This window comes from Chenopodium quinoa, unplaced genomic scaffold, assembly GCF_001683475.1.
Source record: "Chenopodium quinoa cultivar QQ74 unplaced genomic scaffold, ASM168347v1, whole genome shotgun sequence".
NCBI lineage: Eukaryota > Viridiplantae > Streptophyta > Magnoliopsida > Caryophyllales > Amaranthaceae > Chenopodium > Chenopodium quinoa.
Window position 1 is genome coordinate 1760034 of NW_018742523.1, and position 16678 is coordinate 1776711.

General features: G+C 36.8%; 2 protein-coding genes across 3 annotated transcripts; one reads left to right on the forward strand and one right to left on the reverse strand.

Moving 5' to 3' along the window:
• Positions 1-2365: 2365 nt before the first annotated feature.
• Positions 2366-8243, forward strand: LOC110719966 (inositol-tetrakisphosphate 1-kinase 3-like). Of its 2 annotated transcripts, none has more exons than XM_021898967.1 (10): positions 2366-2903; positions 5066-5147; positions 5278-5310; positions 6023-6143; positions 6256-6348; positions 6614-6733; positions 6834-7010; positions 7141-7196; positions 7298-7382; positions 7695-8243. In XM_021898967.1, exons 1-10 carry the CDS (start codon positions 2701-2703, stop codon positions 7793-7795), a joined length of 1071 nt encoding a protein of 356 aa, XP_021754659.1. In that variant the 5' UTR covers positions 2366-2700; the 3' UTR covers positions 7796-8243. The 2 variants fall into 2 exon arrangements, with proteins under 2 accessions (XP_021754659.1, XP_021754660.1); XM_021898968.1 differs by lacking the exon at positions 2366-2903 and adding an exon at positions 5537-5598 and having other exon boundaries at positions 5095-5147.
• Positions 8244-9843: 1600 nt separating this feature from the next.
• On the reverse strand, positions 9844-10668 carry LOC110719967 (50S ribosomal protein 6, chloroplastic-like). The gene has a single exon (XM_021898969.1). The coding sequence runs from the start codon at positions 10341-10343 to the stop codon at positions 10017-10019; it is 327 nt and encodes a 108-aa protein (XP_021754661.1). The 5' UTR covers positions 10344-10668; the 3' UTR covers positions 9844-10016.
• Between the last annotated feature and the right edge of the window lie 6010 nt (positions 10669-16678).

Here is a 16678-nt window from a genome sequence, read left to right on the forward strand (position 1 = left end):
CGTATTTAATCGTTTGAATTAATTCGTCGCCTTTGTTCAGTTACACGATTGGGTGTGACCCGTAGGGTTCAGTCAAGAGCAAGTTGTATGATGAATTATGCATAATCTTACTGATCGGAAGCGGCCTCCAGTTAGGCATTCCGATCACTTGACTTCACTGAATAATTAGCTTTCCTAATAAATTCTGAACCCTCTATTGGAATAATACACTTGTTTGAAGGACACCATTCCTTTCAAATGGGTCATTAAATTCGACCGCCTCGGTATGAACTTTGGCCCCCTCGGTCGATTGCTCAGCAGCATCAGCAACTTCTTCATCATCTTGTGGCTTAGGGTTCCTGACCGAGCCGAACTCAGACGACAGAATCGTGTTTTCCTCCGTAGCTTCTGCCGGGCTGCCCTCCTGAGCCCTAGCCAGCACGGTGCCTTCCGACACCTAGGGTCCCTTTCCCTTATCTCTTCTCCTTGCCTCAGGGTCCGTCTGAATTCCCCAACGAGGACTGTGATGAGGAGGCAGGTCGGCCGCAGTTGTCGGCCTGGTATGAAGGGATGACCCTCCATCAATGTTTTGGGCGGACGCATTAGCAACAATGTCTGCCCGAATGTTAAAAGAAGGCCTATGAGAGACACGCAGCTCGATCGGCCTGTCCGAGCTGGTGGTTTGGGTTGTGCATTGTCTGGGAATCTGGCCGAACAACCTTCCCCTGCCAAACCTAGAGTCCGCTTCAATTGTAGAAGGAGGCCTCTTAGAAGATTGCTACTCGGACGACTTGACCGAGCAGTTATGTTGTGAAGGGCGTTGTCTCGGATTTTGGCCGGACGCCCTAACTTCCCCCTCACCAGTCTCTCTAGTGGAAGATCAAGAGGAGGAAGTTAGGGCATAAAAAGTAACTTGAATTGTTACTCAAAGGGCACACAGGTAATTTCGGGTGGGGTTAGTAAGGGCAAAATAGGGAAATTTTTTTGTACTAGGCTAATTGTAGAAACAGATCGACCCGGTTTTCTTGGTGTTTAGAGGATGCCATTTTTAATGGAGCTCACAATCAAGTTTCAATGGCGAAATTTAATGGAAGAAGACAACACTCTATCATTTAATTTGGAGTTTACCTTGCCATTTTTTTCTCCATTTGTTCTTAGGGTTTTCGTTTAATTTGACTGCGAAGCCGCCGAAAATGGTTGCGGAGGAAGAAGATGATGATGAAGATCCGACGACTTAGGAGGAAGAAGACCATGACGGAGACTCCGATGTTCCTTTGTTGGGTTTCTTGCTGAACCGTACGCCGGTCATGGTTCTCCGATCGTATGTCGTAGCTTTGCCGATCGTGGTTCTTCACTTTCTTTCAATTGCTTTTGCTTTCTCTCTCCTGACTTTTGCTTTCTCTCTCCTAAATCAGTGCTTTAAAATATTATTATTTGTCATTTTCAAGGTAAATATTTACTACATTGCCATTTGAGTAACAGCCTTTGTGGCCAGCTCGTACAAATAAGGCTAAAGTGCTATCAAATTCAGAAATAAGATCAAGTGAACTGATCATAGCTTATAAATTGTACTACTCAACATTTTGTTTGATCTTCTACACTTCTCACTATACATGCCATGCACGCGTAGCAGCATATAGAGTGAAAAAAGTTATACCGATATTGCTTTCTAATTGATTGACTTGTTAGCTCCGGTCCTCTTCCTTTCAAATTAAATGAATATGTTAGTAAGAAAAAAGGTTGTCGCGAACAAGAAAAGTATTGTGGAGTGACAAATAATTTCTGTTGAAAACTGATATGAACTCATATTCAGGCTATATTCCTCTTCACCGTTCTCTTATTACTTGTAGTTTTCAGAATCATATTATACTCCATAATATATTTACTCGTTGCATCATAATGACTTTTTACTCTATATTTTCATACTACTCCGTAATTTTTTTGACCATGTATTATTACTAATATGTAAAAATATGACATATAGAGGTAAAATTAATGCATTAAATTATAATTTATAAATGGGTAATGATATATGTAGCCCTTAACACTATATATGAACATTAATATTTTTCTTTAAATGGAATTAAGTTGGAGATTTATGACAAAATTACGCACAGATCGGTATAATTAATGTTAATTTATCTTTAATATTTTCGTTTTTTTAGCTTCTTATACATAGTCCTAAAAACTATGTTTATCATTTTCCTTTTTATTTTTACAAGACATAAAGAAAGTAGACCTTACAATTCAAACCAAATTACTTCACTGAAATTTAAACCAAATCATTTTTTCATTTTTTTTTTTTGGCAATGAAAACCAAATCATTTCTAAAGAAGTATTAACATGAAAATAACAAGACTATTCAAATCAAGCCCTTCCAAAATGAGGCGAAAAGAACGAACGCCAAAACTACACACTATTAAGGGTTACGTGGACAGTCCAAAACATAAATGTAAGGTGTTACAGCTAAGCTTTTGTTTTGTTCGAACTCCCCACCACTCCCTCTATAAATAAACCCCTTCCCTTCTCTCACACCCATCTCTATTCATTTTCCATTTATATTAATTTCACATTTAAATCCTCCGATTTTGGAGAAAAAAAATCACAACGACCCATTTCATTTTCCTTATCATTTCTCAAATTTAAACTACAGAATATTATTATTAATCTACCAAACAAACATAATTTGTCAATAAATTTGAATTTCTGGGTATATATAATATGGTGGTGGAAAATATGAGGATGTTGAGGTTAATGGAGGAAAACAGAGATACAACAATGGTGGACGAAGACGACGAAACGAAGACGATTAAGAAAGTGTTAAATGAAGGATTAATTGAACCTATTAAACTCGTAGTTGGTTTCGCTCTTACGTCCAAAAAGAGGAAGAGTTTTTTACAACCAAAGTTTGAAGGTCTTGCTAGGTAAATATAATTATAAACTTAATTTTTTTTTTTTATTTGTTTGAAAATTAAGCTACCCCATTAATCAATATTAATATTTTGTTTGATTTTATAATTCTTGAATTTTGATTTTTGATAGTTGCATGTCTCGTGAGATCCATTTTTTCTGGTGGGCGGTTGAGTCTTCTTTCTTTTGATTTTTTCCCTTTTTTGTGCTCACATGTTGTTTTTCATATTTGAAATGGGTTAATTTCTGGAAAATATTTATAGTTTTTGTCTTTTGTGTTGTCGTAGAAAGAGCCACGAAAGACTGATGATATAAACGGGATTTGATACATAGGTATAGCGAAAAACTTTAGCCATTTGTGTTATCGTATTGCTTTTATTTGGGACAACCGAATGTACAGTAGAAATTGCCGATGTTTATTGAGATGTCGGCTTTTAATTCATATAAACTACGAAACAGCTAATTGTCTGATTTTAGATTGGTTGATTGAGGCTGATATTACAAGGTTATTGAGATTTTAGTTTTGTAGGATTAAATAATTTTATTATGTGTTTGTTACAGATCATGAATGCATATTCAGCCGACAAATTGAGCTTGGCTTTTATTCTGTTATCTTTGCATTTGATTATATAAAAAATGGTTGGAAAGCATGATTTCCTAATGTAAACTGTGTCAGTGGAATCTGGGTTGAAGCTGTTACAATCGTTTGATATGTGGTACTCCCTTAATTTAACATTATATTATCCTCAGTCGGAATCACAATTGATAGTCATACCTCAAAATGACGGTGTAATTTGAACTAGTAATGTCGCAATTAAATCATGACATTGATTGCGGAGTGTAATTTGAGCTAGTAATGCGACTACTAATTTCGTGATAATGATTGTGGAGTGTAATCTGAGCTAGTAATGTGACAACTAATTTTGTGATATTTTGAGTAATGAGGATTGTGAAGAGCCATTTGGATTCTTAAATTATTCTGGTATCTAATTAGCTCTTTGTTCTCATCCACTTGCACATTCCCGTGCTTTCTTGGTTTTTTTTTTTTATAAGAAAAGTCTAATAGTTTCTTAATTTGTTTGTACTTTGTGGGCCAGATTTTGTGATCATATCAAAATATTATAAAATCATTAACTACACGACCCTGAGAATCTCTTGTTACAATATAAAAACGAAGTAATTGTGTGGATTTTCGCCAGATTTGGGTCAATGTTTTTTTGAAGAGATATGTTTTTGCCAGATAATCAGTAATCCGATCAGTCTTTTACATTTTTTTTCCCTTATCTTTGAAGGGGGTTTTTGGCTTCATTAGCAAAATATATAGGTGGATTCTCTAATAATCTGTCAACATGCTTTTGGACCTCGCTTTTTGTTATTGATTAGTGCTTTAGCTTGGTGGAGTTTGGGAATTCAAGTAATGTCCTTGATTTGTCCGTGTTCTCGATACATGTCAATATGTCATTTCAACAGATTAGTCTCGAATCGACTAATTAAGTAATTATGTTGTCGAATAATAACCTTAACCTTGTTCCTGTTAGCGAAAGACAATGTGCCCATTTGTTGGAGAATGTAAGTTTGCCTTTTCCTTTGATTAAGATCTATATGATGAAAAGTGTTGCTTCTACTATGCTTGATACCTAATGCAAAAACGATACCCTGTCCACTCTTATTTAAAATTGTTTATACACTATGGGAAAAATAGTTTATTTTTCTGTGGTGTGCCCCTTCTAAGGCTACTTAAATATCATGCTTTTAATTAGAGTGACATAAGGTTTGAAGAGAGTAGCTAAAGACTTATTTTGATTGCAATATAGAAAGAAGTTGTAATTGTGTCTATGTAGCTCCCTTTTGTTAATTATTAAGTGTTTGTAAAGTTAATTATTCCTTACTTGGCTCACATATGTCACAAGGCAGCTGTTGACATTTCCAAAAGTTTCGTTATTGAATTTAAATTTTTTTCATTGTTTTATTATATATTAGAGCATTTTTTGTTACCTTAATGGCTCCTAGATAATCATCTCGTCATTTTTATTTCAGCTCAAGTTCTAGATGCCAGTGCTGGGTCTTGTCTGTAATATACTGATGTTCATGCCATGCCTAAATGATATATAACACGTACCTTCTGATTACTTCTGTTTCCTGTAATATGGCATTAATCTATATCAAATGTCTGCAGACTTAAGGGAATTGTATTTGTTGCTATTGATCAAGACAAACCACTTTCCGAACAAGGCCCATTTGACATTGTATTGCACAAGGTAAATAGATATATGCATTTTTGCCATTCTCCGAGATTTAGCCCTTTCCTCAGATATATGTGAGAGAATGGACATATTGACACTTTTTACGATACCTAATGCATTTGTCTCCCATATAATTTTGTTGCAGTTGTCTGGAAAGGACTGGCAGCAAGTTCTTGAGGTTAGTGATATTGTCTGATCTTGTCATCATCTTAATGTTTATGATCAAGTTCATTGCCTTATTGTATGTTTCATTTATGTCCCATGCTATAATTTATTTGAAAAAATTTAGATGTATCTTTATGCTACCTCACTCTTCAGGAGATGCTCACTTTGTCTGATGGTGCCTTGTGATAAAATACATCTCTACTTGCTTGAAACATTACCCTATGTGATATAAATTGCAGAGTCCCCTTCATCCGCTTCCAACCATGACCTGGTATTGACAGGCTGAAGCCCAAATTTAACTGTGAGTGAGGTCTGAGGATGTTTCCTCTTCCTTGGCCTTTTTTACTTGATATTTTGAGGTTCACAACTTTGCATAAAATCATAGAGTGTGTTTAAACCATGTTTATTTTCTTGGGAGTTAGAGTCTTGATCATAGAAATATTTTTCCTCTGATGGATTCTATTATATAATTATGTGTTTCTGTTTATCAAGGTAACTTGTATATAAGTTGCATACTTCTGATTGATGTAGTACTATCCACTTTTTTGTGTAATTCTAGAGTTGTTTCAAATTTTTAATGGACTCCATCCTTCAGGCTAGAGCTTCTGGATGATAATCTCATAGTTTAAACATGATTTTGCTATCAAATGCAATTGTAGGTTTAAACTTCTTGTGTAACGTTTTTGCCCTTCACACCCCTTAATATGTATCTTATGTATGTGTAGGATTACAGGCAAACGCATCCTGAAGTTACTGTCCTAGATCCACCAGATGCCATAAAACATCTACACAATCGGCAGTCGATGCTACAGGTTGTTGCTGACTTGAATCTGTCTGACACTTATGGTAAGTCATGTAAATCATGGATTATATTCCACATTGTTCCTTGTGATAATTCTTAGGTCAGGATTTTATAATTTATAAGCATGAACTAAACTTTTGATGATAAATTGTGCAGGAAATGTTAACGTTCCCCAGCAATTGGTTATAAAAAAGGATGCTTCATCCATTGCTCTTAAAGTTGCCAAGGAAAGGCTGAGGCTTCCTCTTGGTATGTTTATCAATCTGTGTATACTTCATAGATAAAACTTGTAATTGGAACTATGATTATCATAAGGATAATGCTACTGAAATTTTTGCAGTTATGGCTTTTCTTATGTTTATTGAGACATGCATAATTGACAGAATGATTTGTATATCGTTCCCCATAACACACTAAAACAAAATAATGGAAAATGAACAAGGAACTCAACACACATTTTAAGTAATACCTTTTGTCTCTTCCCAATAAATGACCATAAATGACATCATTTCAGTTGCAAAGCCCTTAGTTTCGGATGGGAGTGCAAAGTCACATGAGCTATCACTCGCATATGATCAGTATTCTCTTCAGAAACTTGAACCACCGCTCGTATTACAGGAGTTTGTGAATCATGGTAATTTCTTTAATCTTTACTACCTAATTTAATTATAGTTTTATTCCCTAGTAATTTGTTTCTGAGTTCTGACAGTGTCCAATGGATTTGATGCAATTAGGTGGTGTTTTATTCAAAGTTTTTATAGTTGGAGAAGCTATAAAAGTCGTGAGGCGATTCTCTCTACCCAATGTTAGTAAACGTCAATTGTCTAGAACCAGTGGTGTGTACCGTTTTCCAAGAGTGTCTTGTGCTGTAGCCTCAGCAGATGATGCAGATCTGGATCCTGATGTTGCTGGTAAAGACTCTAAGTGATCTTCTTATGCAACTTTGTCAATCCGTTGCTGCTTTCATAAGAAAATTTCCCTCCTTAATCATAACCTTGTATTTTTATTTATATATTTATTTATTTTTTTATCTTCTTGCAGAACTACCCCCTAGACCTTTACTGGAAAAACTAGCCAGAGAACTACGTCGACGACTGGTAATTAGTGCTCAACAGTGTTTTGTACTTCCTAGTTTCTTTACACCATCTAAGTGATTTATCAGGAACTTACTCTTGCATCATTTCTTGCATTCTTCCAGGGTCTCCAGCTGTTCAATTTAGACATGATACGCGAATATGGGACCCGCAATAACTTTTATGTTATTGATATCAACTACTTTCCTGGTAAGCTGACTCATCTTTGCACTGCAAAAATGCATTTCTTATTGACAAATGATAACCTTTTTGGTACATAGTTTTCTTTACACATCCTGATGTTCGTCTTATCTTTTGAGAAGTGTGGTTGGATCATATTTCATTTTTTTTCTATTTGGTACCAATATCACAATATGCCCCACGGCTATCTTTAAATTAAGATACAGAAGTACGGAGTATGGCTAAGAAAAAGTAGAAGAAAAAATTGAATAAAGACAATGCAAAAGATATTAAATGCTGTGGAAAACTTGTTTTCACTTTGTATATGTATGGTTTATACAGGTTACGGGAAAATGCCAGAATACGAGCATATATTTACGGACTTCCTACTAAATGTGGTCAAGAGGAATAAATATAATAATCATCTAACAACTGGACGGTAAAGTCCTTGAACTTTAGAACAATCAAATCTTTTCGAAAACAGCATAATTGTGTTTTCAGAAGAGACTCCTGTGAAAGAGGAAGATCGAAGGTCGTATTTCTGTAGCAAGCATTCACAAGAACTGCTTGGATTTGACAAGGGGGGATTTGTACAGCTAACTATTGTGTGGTTCTTTGTCATTGAAGGCGTATAACCAATGACTGGTGCTCCTTTCAGCCGCCAATCACTTGTAATTACAGACTGCTATGAGCGCAAGCTGAACCAAGCTATCAAAGTACAGCAACCCATCGAATAATGATGAACATCTATCCTTGGCTGTATCCCTTTCTAATTTTTAGTTTTATCCTCCTGCTCTCAAGCTGAGTTCCTTGCCATGTAAAGAACAGGCCGACCCTTGTACAAAGTTTTGCTGCATCTCTGGTAATGAAATAAAAAGTGAACCTTTTCAACTGTTGATTGATTTTATTCTTGTTATGTATAGTACTTATGTTGGACTACAATTAACTTGATCTTGGAGTTGAGTGTTCCACAAATTCTCTCCCAGACTCTCTTGCCCTGCACTATCACAGATCAGCATTTTATTTGAATATTATTCGTTTTCTGGCAGCTGCATATACTCAGCTTTTGCCCCTTGGTGGCTTGTTATGGAGTACGTTATCAGTGTCTGTCATGTGTTCTCTTTAATCGATCAATTGATTGAGGACTTTGCCATTTACATTTGTTTAGGATGCTTTTTGGATGGTTGGAGCCGTGTTCCTTTTTATTCATGTTCTGGTGCTATGACTTCTCTGTTAATTATGTTCGATTATATTCCTGTGGTGCTTTGAGAAACTTAGGATTTGAGAAATAAAAGCATATAACATTGTGTTCAAACTTTGTTCAATGATAATCGTTCAAAGACCATAATATAATTGACCATGTTAAACGTTACATTGATATAGAAGTAACATAATTATGTTTTTGAGTGTGCCAATAAGATAGGTTATGATTTTGGTTGTTCAAAATTAGAATGATGAATTTAATCGAGCTTATATAGGTTAGTACAATAACAATTCTAGTTAACGGGATTTGGAGTATTTGTGTAGATGAATTGAACTTCGATATATCTTAAGTCAAGTTCATATTGGGCATTAGTTTGATTAAAGTCAAATTGATTTTAGGTATGAAGTTGGTTTTAGTCAGACCAATAAAAATGCGACATGAATTCAGTTTGACTTGAGTTGGAACCATAATGGGTTGAGTCAAATCATATATCAGGCTTATTCAAGTCAAATCATATTGAGTAGGGTGTGATTTTGCTTTGCTTAATAGTTATTGAGCAGGTGTTTGGTTTCCATTGTTTGGTCACATATTATGTTCAGATATTGAATTCACTTTACATCATACAATTTTAGGTTAGTTTTGGAGCCTCATTTCTTAATTTGATCGAATAATTGTCGATTATGGCTCTATTTCTAAAATTGGGTCAACATTGATGATTCTAGTCAAGACAAATTAGTTTATAATAATTTGATCCTGTTATATACTAGTCAAGACAAATTCGTTTATGCCCTAAGTAATTAATCCAATAATTTGATCCTGTTAATATATAATCTATACTTCGTTCTGCTCATTACTTTGTTTGATATTGGATAAAATGAGTTAAAACAAACAGACAAAAACATAGAGCAATACTCAGCAGTCAGCAATAGTGTTTCATACATGGCCAAACCAAAACCCAAAACGGTTGACCCATCAAATAGTGTAACTCTAGTTATACATATTTAATCCACAGAAATCCAATCTACTGTATTACGTATAACTAATTCCGATTAAATCATTTCTATTCAAAAAAAAAAAAAAAAAAAAAAAAGAAAGTTATTTAAATTTAATTTGAATTTGGTGGAATTTTGGATTAGATTAGATTCAAAATCCAAAAATAAATTTAATTTCAGGTTGAATGTACTGAACCAAATTCAAACTGAAGTTTCAGCCATTTGCAACCTCTGTCTAATAGTAGACACCTTAACCAGTTTAAGTACTAATCTCAAGTAATCCACTGATAAATGATAATACAACACTAATTAAAACTTATAATTACCGTAATTACCAAATAAAATTCAAATTACAAAATCTCTTTGCATAAAGCATAACAACAAAGTTTACACAAACATTTCATCAAACAGTTGACAGGCATACTAAAAAAAAACACTCAAAACAAAATCAACATAAAGCGAAAGTAATTACTGAGTCTGAGTCTCAGTAGACGTAGTAGCAGTAGAAGACGAAGAATCAACTTCCTCAGAAGCAGAAGAAACGATGGTCCACTCAGCAGGAAGAGGAGGGAGAGGAGGATAAACAGCAGGACGACGTCGTAATTCCCAAGCAGCAGTCTTCTTAGGTCTGGTCTTCATGTGGTGAGCAGTTCCCTTCTTCTGTGGCCTTGATGAACATTCTATTATCATTACGCCGCCGTTTGATGGTTGCAGTTTCACCGCATTTCCACCACCAACACCGCCGCTGGATGGGATTGCTGCGATTCTGGTACCAAAAATGGCGGACACAGACATTCTTCCAATGTATTTCTGTGAGTTTCTCTTCTCTTTGATATGGAGTGTATGTTTTCCACCTCTAGTGATTGCGCCTTATCTTATTGCCTTAATCGCAGTTTCAGAAAGCCTTTCGCCAAGTGGGCTCAGGATTATCATAATTGACTCATCTTCAGCGCTGCTCGGCCCAATATAATTCGTGGAAACTACATCACATTTCAATAAAAAAAAATAAAATAAAATAAAATAAAATAAAATTTTTTAATCAATCCATCACTTTCACAATAAATGTATCAATTTCACTTTTTAGACATTCACTTTGACCAATATAGTCATGTACTCCCTTCGTTTTTTTTTATGGAAAATTTAACAACATCAAACCAACCTTTGCTCCGTTCTCCAAAAATGGATCAAATTTTAAATCTTCTCAAAATAAACACAAGTTTGTATTTTGTCTCTCTTAGTAAACTCAAATGACTTGTGACCTGAATAAACGGTCACTTTTCTATTTTTCTTTAATTATCTTTTTTAAATTAATAAAATAAAATAAAATAAATAATTAAAAAAAAACTCAAACCCCCAATCCGCTGCCAGCCCCTCCTCCCCTGACCTCACTGCCAGTCACCCTTCCTCCCTCCGTCTTCCGGCGGCTGGTGCCCAACCCACCCCAGGCGCTGGCGACCCCACCCTCGAACCCTAAACAACCTTCTCGAAACCACCCCCCTACACCACAATTGACCCCTCAATTATCCACCAATCACCTCCAACCTGCCGCAACAGTCCACATCCCCTGCCTTAGCACCATTCACCACACCCTCCTTCTCTAGCCACAGCCCAAAATCGCCACAAATCACACCCAACAACACCATCAGTCAGACGCATCTTTCACACCAATACCGCATCAATATTGCAGCCACGCGATAGCCCACATAATCAACGCTTTAACCTCCCTCATCTCACTCTGACCCGTCACCTGTCGCCGGCTAGCAACACCTCAACTCGCAACGAACTCCCCTACAATAACAAAATCAGAACCAAGCAAATTCAATTTCACCCAAAGAACCTATCTCAAAGTTTGGTTCAAATCCTGCTTTTAATCGAGCCTCATTGCTTCCATTGCTGCCTCCTGGTGGTTCCTTGAATCAACCAGGGTCAAGTTCAAATCATGATGTGTTGGGCGCTAATGGTGGGATAAAGAGGGTGTTTTTATTTATTTATTTTTTTAATTATCAGATTTTAAAAATAAAAATAAATAAATTTTTCTAATTATCATAATTTTCAAAAATTAAAAATATTATAAAAAAAGCCAATGAGGACAAGACACGTGGATTGCAACCTGGTTTAAAAGGTCAAGTGACCTGCTTGGTTTGCTACAGGAGAAAAAATAAAAATTTGTGTTTATTTTGAGAAGATTTAAAGGTTGGTCTATTTTGGAAGAACGGAGCAAATGTTGATTTGTTGTTGTTAAATGTGCGGAGTTTTAGGATAATGAATTTGGTATAATATAATAATGTGGGTGGATGAATAATTTATTATGGTAAAAGTAATGTGGGGACCATGAAAGTGAAAGTATGTGAGAAAGAGTAGTGGGGACCATGAGAGAAAAAATGATAAATTAATTTGAGTGGGGTTTAAAGTAAGAGAGAGAAATAATAAAATATAGTATAAAGTTACCATATATAGATGTGATGCAAATAAAAAAAACAACCATAAAAGAAAAGTGATGCAAATAAAAAAAAACGGAGGGAGTAGTATTTGTTAAAATCGATTTAATATCTATATTATTTTTTAATGTTTCAACTTTTTATAAATTATGCTATTGATAATTTAAAGTGTAGTAGGCCAAAGTTATTCTACAATGACATATGTGACCGGTTAAAATAGGGTATTTATTTTAAAATAGAGGGAATGGTAAAAAGAAAGAAAAAGTTAGTTTTATATTGTTGAGGTAAATATTGCTCTTTACCAACAAGTTAAAAACTCTATCTTGTTCTAGAGTATTTGGGGGCTGCCCCTCGAGTTACCGGTTTCAAGATCTATTGGGATAGATCTAAGAAGATGAATGGATTGAGCCAAAGTACTTACATTGATAAGGTACTGACATGATTCAACATGCAGGAGGCCAAGAGATGGCACCTACCCATGTCACATGGTATAACTCTCAGCAAGAAGTAGTGTCCACAAACACCTGAAAGAGCGAGAGAGGATGAATCAGATTCCATATGCTTAGCTTATTAGATCAATCATGTATGCCATGATATGTACTAAGCCGGATGTATCGTATGCCTTGAGTGCTACGAGCCGATAACAATCAGACCTAGGAGAGGTGCATTGGACTGCGGCTAAGAATATCCTAAAGTACCTGAAAAGGAACAAGGATAAATTTATGGTCTATGGTGGGAGTAATGATTTGATTGTTAAAGGTTACACCGACACAAGCTTCCAGACTGACAGAGACGACTTCAAGTCGCAATCAGGGTACATATTCTGTCTAAATGGAGGAGCATTTAGTTGGAAGAGTGCTAAGCAAAGCACAACTGCAGAATCTACGACTGAAGCCGAATACTTGGCAGCTTCAGAAGCAGCTAAGGAGGCAGTTTGGATTCGTAAGTTCGTTAGTGAACTTTATGTTGTATCCTCAATCAAGGGTCCGATAGATCTCTATTGTGATAAAAATGGAGCTATTGCTCAGGCCAAGGAGCCAAGGGAACATCAGAAGGTCAAACATGTCAAGAGGCGATTCCACATGATAAGGGAATGGAAGTCCGAGGGTGAAATCAGAATTCGTAAGATTGGAACGGACGACAATGTAGCCAATCCACTCACTAAACCTTTGCCTCAAGTGAAACACAACAAGCACGTTGAGGGAATGGGAATCAGGCACGTTGGAGATTTCCTTTGATTTCCCTGTTCATGTGTTTTAATTAATTTTGAGGATTTTGATGTAAAACACTATGTTGAACCATTCGGTTTTGGAGTAATTTAGTTTTCTACAAATTATTATCACTCCATTTCTATTAAATTGTGGTTTAGAATTAAATAATGAGTCCATTCCATTTTTGAGAATATTCATAATAGGGTATCAATACAATGTCTTGGATAAAGAAACACCTATTAAGTGAACATTGAATATTTTAATCAAAAATTATCCCTGATCAAGGTAATTTAAATGTCGGACGACTAATGACCACTTGAGATTAGTGTGTAGTATGATTTATAGCACCGTTTCTTGTGCTACAAGAACATGATTGTCATAAATCATTTGCGCATGTATTTGTTTGGAACTATATCGAATTGACCTATGAGAATACTTTAAGAGATTTAAAATCGTCATAAGTATATTTCTAATTATAGCTATCGGAACCTCTTTCCTCGACCATGAGTATTGTAAGTTCTCTTTTTTTAGTACTAGTTTGTTTTGATGTTGTCAAACGTCTACCGCACATGGGGATTATAACGGTAACACTCGGGCGGCTAGGTCCTCTTAGTAAGGGAAGCTAACAATGCAAGACTGAAAACGTCCCCCTATTAACAATAGGGAACATGTCTTTGTTGTTTACAAGGCCTCTCGAAGAGCGAGACTGTGAAAATGCATGGCCGTGCTCAGATGGATTTTAGAAATCATCTGCTTATTGACAGTCGAACTCGAAAATCGAGAAACACTTCTAGAAGTAATAAGGATGACGAATAAACTTACCTTATAGTTCACGAAGAGACATTAAGTGACATAGGAAATAGGCTATACACTAACAGCGCACTTGTCCGGAAGGACAAGTGGGAGATTGAAAGGAATGGTGTCCTTCGAACAAGTGTGTTATTCCAACAGAGGGTTCGGAATTATTAGAAAGCTAATTATTCAGTGAGGTCAAGTGATCAAAATGCCTAGTTGAAGGCCACTTCTGATCAGTAATATTAATGCATAATTAATAATATAGCTTAATCTCGACTTAACCCTTCGAGTCACACCCAATCGAGTAACCGAACCGAAACGACGAATTAAATTGAAGGATTAAATGAGTCATTAGAGTATTATGGACATAGACATCGAATACTGAGCTTAAAGTGCCGGAAACCGAGCGTCATAAGTCGAGTCGAATTTAGGAATCGACGAGACGAGAAATCAAGCAAACAACAAGTCATCGCACGAGAAAATCCTAGCCTCGAAGTGGACTAGCCAATCGAGGGCTAGGATGGCTAGCATGGCTAGTCAAAGCCAGCCATGCGTGCAAGGCAAGGCTTGCAAAGGGCCAATCGCACATGCTAGGCATGGCAGTAGCCAGTCCGCACCATCGCAAACAAGGCCAGTAGCACATGCTAGTTGGGCATTGCGCGCGAGGCAGTAGTGTGCTGGGCTACGCCTAGCACGAGCATCGCATCAATAGTAGCAGCACACTATGCGTGTGTGTGCTATGGGCTGTGCGTGCTGGGTTGTGCCTAGCACAAGCATCGAAGCAGCAACTAGCTAGGGAATGCTAGCGATAGCAGCACAACAGCAGCAGCTCGCAAGCTGTGCTTGCGGTATATGCGCCTAGCATGCCTGGAAGCAGCCCGCATGCATGCGTGGCATGCTCGCTAGGCTGCTCGCACACGCAGCCATGCTGGCAACACAGCCAAGAACCAGGCCACCAGATGGGTGTGCCTTGGTGCGCAAGGCCTAGCGCCAACTGGCGTGCGTTGGTTGGCTTGTGCGTGTGGGAGCCGGTTTGTGTGTGGGGTTTGCTTAGGGAGCAAGGGGAGGGTGGTCCCCCCCTTATGGTCCTCACCCATTGCTCTGCACTTGACACTTGTTGTTTGTCGATTTATTTGCATTTTAATTTGATTTTAGAATTAAATTAAATTGAATAAATGCCTTTTTACCAACTCTCCCACATTGATGGGAGATTGGAATTCAAGGGCTCCTTTCCCTGTGAATACCAATCATTTGGCGTTGGGAAAGGTCACTTGAGTTGTGAACTTTAAAGGATCTCCACAATTGAGAACTCTTTTGTTCTAATACTCTAAGTACTTTTGGTCAAGCCCCGACTAAGCTTCGGGGTAGGGGCCATTCAGGTTGGGTCTCGAGGGTGAGAGTCGTTGGAGGCTTGCGCATTTGCGAAGCTCTATGCATTCAAGTACGAGCTCTAAGAAAGAGCAAAGCACACATCAAGGGTATGATCTTCTTTTCTTTCTCTCTCTTTGCTAATTAATTATGTTATTGTTAATTAATATGCATGTTCAGTTACTTTAATTTGTGTGCGGATTTTGGGAGGGTTTCATTCCGCGTAGGTCGGACACTACGAAACCCAACATCTATTACTTAAAGTCATCGTGGGGAAACCACGTAACTCATCAACTTCTTGAAAGTAGTTTATCCAAAAATCACGTTAAGGGGAGTGAATTTAGAACTAATCCGTCACGGATTTTGCATAGTAAACGCCTATTTCAAATTAATAATTTAACTGATCATTTAATTTTTATTGGGAAATTAGAAGTGTCCGTTTACTTAAATGTCAATAAATACGGTTTTCTGTCACTTGGTAAGTCGTGAAATTAATTATAATTACAACCCATATATTTCAATTTTAGAAAATTAAAAATATATTCGTGTGGGTATAATCACAATAATCCAATTATATCGCTTGATCAAAAGAACAAAATATTTATAATTTATATTGATCACATAATTTGAACAAGCCCAAGTTCAGACATAAACAGAAGTTAAAAATATACAAAGAGTCAAGATATGATGAAAAAAACATGCTTAAGTATGTAGTTTCAAAAGAACTAAGAACATGCAACAAATCATTTATCAGTACTTAATTCCTTGGCCAAAAGTTAGTTCAATTTGACAACAAGAAATCGAACTAAGTAAACCCTAGACTTTGACCAATCTAAAGTGTGATTAGGGCTTCTAGGACACTTATGTGCTGGTTCATACGTATCGGAGGACAAATCGGATCTGTCTCCCTGCTTAATTATCATCATCCTTCCCATGTTTCTTGGTGGAGACCCTTCATTGTCGCCTCTTCCTTGAAGGCTCTCCTTCAGCCCTTCTGCGCTTGTGGCTTTTCTTCCTCCTCTATGGCTCATTTCCTAACGCCAGATCAGGGTTAAAGCCAAAACGTGCATTGCCAAACACAACTTGGCGATGAAAATCAGCATCTTGTGCCTTTTTAGCATCCTTCTCCACATCATCTCACTTTTCCAAAGCTAGCACCATTAGCTCTTGGTTGTCCTCATCCGAGAAAAACTTCTCTATCTTATGGAGTTCCATTAATCGTTTATCTATATCTAGATCAACTTTTACTGCCTTTCCCTTGGGATGAGACTCAACTGCGCTTGAGGTTGGATTCTCCAAAACTAAGGCGAAAGAAGGA

What these genes read in the sequence shown, in the direction of transcription:
- LOC110719966 (XM_021898967.1), top strand. Translation starts at nt 2,701, where the DNA reads ATGGTGGTGGAAAATATGAGGATGTTGAGGTTAATGGAGGAAAACAGA. An exon ending in TTGACATTGTATTGCACAAG is followed by an intron (nt 5,148 to 5,277) that starts GTAAATAGATAT and finishes ATTTTGTTGCAG; the next exon opens with TTGTCTGGAAAGGACTGGCA. An exon ending in GAATCTGTCTGACACTTATG is followed by an intron (nt 6,144 to 6,255) that starts GTAAGTCATGTA and finishes TAAATTGTGCAG; the next exon opens with GAAATGTTAACGTTCCCCAG.
- LOC110719967 (XM_021898969.1), bottom strand. Translation starts at nt 10,343, where the DNA reads ATGTCTGTGTCCGCCATTTTTGGTACCAGAATCGCAGCAATCCCATCC.